The sequence below is a fragment of the Nannospalax galili genome, unplaced genomic scaffold (assembly GCF_000622305.1).
Source record: "Nannospalax galili isolate Female #2095 unplaced genomic scaffold, S.galili_v1.0 scaffold635, whole genome shotgun sequence".
In the NCBI taxonomy this organism is placed as follows: Eukaryota; Metazoa; Chordata; class Mammalia; order Rodentia; family Spalacidae; genus Nannospalax; species Nannospalax galili.
Window position 1 is genome coordinate 564,525 of NW_008335836.1, and position 5,209 is coordinate 569,733.

The 5,209-nt window shown below is 37.9% G+C and overlaps 1 protein-coding gene and 1 pseudogene across 1 annotated transcript; both read right to left on the minus strand.

Annotated features, from left to right (window-relative positions):
* Window positions 1-226: 226 nt before the first annotated feature.
* LOC103732055 (olfactory receptor 51V1-like) lies at window positions 227-1,171 on the minus strand. The gene has a single exon (XM_008830576.1). The coding sequence runs from the start codon at window positions 1,169-1,171 to the stop codon at window positions 227-229; it is 945 nt and encodes a 314-aa protein (XP_008828798.1).
* Window positions 1,172-2,912: 1,741 nt separating this feature from the next.
* LOC115069930 overlaps window positions 2,913-5,209 on the minus strand; it is a 3,415-nt pseudogene continuing 1,118 nt past the window's right edge.

The following is a 5,209-nucleotide window of genomic DNA, read 5'->3' on the forward strand; positions in this document are numbered from 1 at the left end:
ACAGAGATACATATAATTAAAAATAAATCTTAAAAAGTTGTGCAATGGCCAAATGATATGCTTATCAGTGTTGGTGGTTCATGATGACAGCAGTAAAAGGAGAAGAGTATTTGCAGTGTGTGGATTAGAAACAGAATCAAGTTACTGAATCTATTTTTATTTACGTACTGGTGCTCATCTTTTCGAAATCCAATTGCTTAAGTACATTCAATGTTAATTACAGTACTTAGGATCCATTCAAGGAGAACAGCTTTCCGATTCTCACCCGTATCTGTTGGGTCTTGATCCTGTATATTATGGGGTTCATCAAGGGTGGGAAAATTATGTAAATGCTGCCCATGAGAACATGAACTAGTGGGGACAGGTGCTTCCCAAAACGATGCACCATGGTCAGACCAATGATAGGGATGTAGAAAACTAAAACAGCAGAGATGTGTGATACACAAGTCTGCAAGGACTTGATTCTCTCCTCCCTGGATGCAATGGATGAAACAGTGTGCAGGATCAGGACGTAGGAGGCAAGAATGAGCACTGAGTCCAGCAACAGGGTGCAGATCACGAGAGACAGAGCATAGATGCTGTTGAAGCGAATGTCTGAACAGGCCATTCGAATTAAGTCTTGGTGGAGGCAGAAGGAGTGAGAGAGGAAGTGAGGACGGCAGTAATGTAAGAACTTCAGGCGGATGATGACTGGAGGGCTGAGCATTGAACTCCTACATAAAATTGCCACCCCAATTTTCATGATTTTATCATTGGTCTGGATGGAGGAATAGCGTAGAGGGTTGCAGATGGCAATGTAGCGATCAAAGGACATGGCCAGGAGCACAGAGGACTCCATGAAAGACAATCCATGAATGAAATAAGACTGTGCAATGCAGGCATCAAGGCTGATCTCTTGAATGAAACCCCACAGGATGCCCAGCACTGTGTGCACAGTGGACAGCCCCATGCACATGTCGGTGAGGGCCAGCATGGCGAGGAAGTAGAACATGGACTGGTGCAGGCTCGGCTCTGTTCGGATCACATGCAGCACCAGGCAGTTTCCCAGGAACACGGTTATATAGATGGAAGTGAAGGGGATGGCAAACCAGAGAGAGTAAACTTCCAGGCCAGGAAACCCAGTGAGGACAAACCTGGACGTACTGAAGTTTGACAATGAGATATAAGACATTGATAGAAAGTACAAAATTTTTCTTGAGCGATATTCTAAATCATACAGTTTTCTGATATCCTAATTTTGAATAACACTTATCTGCTTTGGTTGGGAAATCGTAATGGAATTTCTACGAGCAGCAAAATAGAGATATAATCGTTTGTTATCATCCCCAAACCCAGACTACATGTTGAAGGAAAACAGTTTTATGAAGAATTGTTAATTCCCCTGAGCACTTGGGTCTTAGATTGTACACTATACTTTGAGGAGTCTTTCCAGTCCTAAAGGACAGCCGTGCTTGGTCGCTGATGCACCGTTTGTACATCCCTCAAGAGAATTTGAGATGTGTGAACAATTTTTCTCTCTAGTATTAGAGCTGAAATTTCATTTCCTTCAAGGGTGGGGCCAGTGGGGGAGGATTTGGTGGTGTTTAAATACCATCAAATTATAGTGTATAAAAGAGTAAAATTTCAATTAAGAATTTTGTTCATTGCTCCTGGAGTTTAAAATAGCCTAACAGATCCTGTGTAATTCTAATCTTTGTTGATTTCTTCTGGTGCATCTCCTTATATATGATTTTTTCATATTTTTGTATTGGTTTAAGATCTTAGAACACAATAAGTCTATAGGTATATGCTGTTTCTTTGCTTTTTTTCTTGAGACAATATATTGCTACAAACTGAAGTTGACCTTCAATTTATAATCCTTCCTCTACGTCCGGAGTGCTGGGTTACAGCTGCATGCTACCACGTCAGACTTAAACTTGGGGTTGTACATTTATTGCAAGCAAATTTATCTTCCATAATATTATTTAACGTTCTGCATATATGATTCATTTTGTCTTTGATTTTGGAGAAATAATGTAGTCGTTCAAACTTCCAAAATTTTCCTTCCCCAGTTATACGTTCTTTTCTTCAGATTCTAATTTGGAAAAGTTACAACAAGAGAGACATACACAGGTCTCTGATGTTCTGTCTGTTTTTTCCAGATGCTCCTTTTCTGTTCCTCTTCCTCCTCTTTCTTTCCCTCTTGTTCCTGCTTCGTTTTCATTTCTCCTTCTTTGTCTTCTTGCCCTCACTCACTATTATATTTATTTTAATACTAAAATCTTCAACTCTAATATTTTTTAGTAAAAAGCCCATGAAGTAATTTTTCATCCCTATTTAATGTAATTTTCTATTTCTAGCATGTTCCGTTGATGTTTTTATTGCATTTGCAGCTTGGGAGGTCAAATTTTCCACCTCACATTATACTATCATTTTTCTATAATTGATTTTAATGTATGAATTACAGATTATTTCATTTACAGTCATATTGCTCTAAAATCACAGTTGTATTTGAGTGTAGTCTCTGTGAGTTCAGGTTCTCTATTCTGGCAATGCTGGAGACATCAGAATTTCTCTCAGTACCTGAAACCTGTCCAAAACATGAGACATATTCTAGTACTACCTACAAAACATATACTTTGATGATTTTCTCTTGCAGATGGGATTAATTCACATATTACATTCTATTGAGTAAGGTATCTTGTTGGCCATGGCAATGGATTGCTTTGTGACAATCTATGATCTTCTGAGCTTGCAACCAGTTTTTATCCACTGATTCACTCAGAAACGGGTTGGAATCACAGATCAATCCTTCCTGTATTTCCCCATCATGTTCTCATCAAATGTCATTTGAAGTTCCACTGGATCGCTGTCATCTCCCATTCCTAGTGTGAGCACAAGGCCATTGAAAAAGTGATGGTAGAAAAAGATGCTCACTTCAACAGGATGTGTCGTCTGTTTGTCCCAGTATACTTGGACTGGATGTAATCTTCATCTAGCTCTCCATTTGGATCATTATAATGGTCTTCAGTCTGCCTTTGAAGGAATCCTACAGTAGCTTCCATCTGTTGCAAAAAGAAGCTTCTTTGATGAGCGGTGTATGATATACTTGTCTGTAAATAAAAGAATCCATATTTAGCATATGGTAAGAAATTACATTTGTCTAGAGATATGACCATAGAAAGACAATAAATACTGTTGAAGCAGATGTCTGGACAGGCCATTCAGAACACATCCTGGTACAGGCATTGTGAATGAAAGAGGGTGGGATGATGGACATGATTTTAGAAGTTCAGGTGAATGATGACTGGTGAAAGGAACAAAAATCTATCCCCTAAGACTCATATCCCAACTTTCACATAGCATCGAGGATGGCAAATAGCAATGTAATGGTCAAAAACATAGTAAGGAGGACAGAAGACTCCCTTAAAGAAAAGCCATGAATGAAATAAGACTGTGCTTTGCAGAAATCAACACATCTCTTCAGTGAAGCCCCTCAGGAACTCCAGAACCATGATCACGGTTGACAATAGCATGCATAGGTCCGTGAGGGCCAGAATGGCCAGGAAATAGAACATGGGCTGGTGCAGGTCTAGCTCCATTGGGATCACATGAAGCACCATGTAATTTCCCAAGAATTCTACTGCATGGATGGATGAGTAAGGGATGGCAAATCATAGATATTAAACTTCCAGGTTAGGAAACCCAGTGGGAATAAAACTTGAAATAATGCAGTTTGAGATGGAGATAGTAGACACTGTTAGAAGGTATAGGACACAGAGTTATTGTAAATCCTACATATTTCTAAGTCCTAATTTCTAGTGATGTTCATCTGCACTGGGAATAAATAACATGATACAATATTTATAAACAATAGCATAGAGACCCTATCCTTTATTGCTTTCACAAGGACTTGTCTGAACATCAACTTTTCAGTACTAATGTTGATGAATCGCCAGAAATCAGGCAGAAATAATAATACATATCAGGCTTAGATTGCAGAATAAACTTTTCGTAGTATTTGTGTGTCCTAAATGATGTCAGTGCCTGGTCACAGGTGCAGAATGTTGATGTAGTTGGCATTGTTCTCAGGAGTTTGTGAAATGCCCAGGGAATTTCCTTCAAGTATTGTACATGTACCTTTTACTTTCTCAAAGGGTTGGATGAAATCTGTGATAAACAGCCTTATTGAAGTTATGTAGCTTTGAAGAATATAAAAATTTAGAAAACAGAGACTAATAAAACAGTAGGTTATGTTTACCTAGAGATAGTTTAGTGCTCTAAATTATTCACTTTTTATTATATTTTGGATTTTTCTATATCTTCATGATAGTCTTTAATCTGTTCGAATCCTAAGCATTTTCTGAATATGAGAATCCATACTAATCCTTATCACACTCTATATTTATTATTTTTATTTTATATGTGTGAGTGTTTTGCTTGCATTTATTTGTGTTCCTGTCTCATGTAATATTTGAAGAGACCAGAAGAGGGGGTTGATTTCCTGGAACTAGAGTTCCAGATGATTGTTAGCTGCCATGTGGGTGCTGGGAATTGAACCCGGGTCCCCTGCAAGGGCAGCAAGTGCTCTTAACCACTCAGCCAATTCTGCAGCTCCTACATTATTTCTTACAATCCCCACGTATAATTAACTTGCAAATTAACATTGATCATTTTCTAACAAATACTTTAAGGTGCATCTCTTATCTACTGATGAATAATTAAATAGAGATAGAAAATATAGATCATATGCTCATACTGCATGCTTACATTAATGAACGGGTAGTAAAGTAGACCAGTCTGGACCTTCCCTTCTATAGAGTCTTGCCCATGATTGAATAATATCAGAAATGTGCATATATTGAAAGAATAAAATAGTATGCATATGTTTCTTTAGTTAAGAAAATCTGCATTATTCCAGCTTGGAAAATGATGTAGGGATTCAGAATGGAATTTGCTTTCTACAGAAGACTATCAGATATATTTGTATAATTGTGATTATTTTTCCATACATCCTTTTACTTTTAGTATTTTCTTTATCTGACCATTTGAAATGATTTTCTCAGTTTTACTATGATTTTTGCATTTTAATTGGATTTTTGTGATTTTTATACAATATAGTTTGATGGCATCTCGATCCACTCTTCTCTCTCTACCTTCTCCTACTTCCCACCACCCAGGTTAATGAACTCTCTCTCTCTCTCTCTCTCTCTCTCTCTCTCTCTCTCTC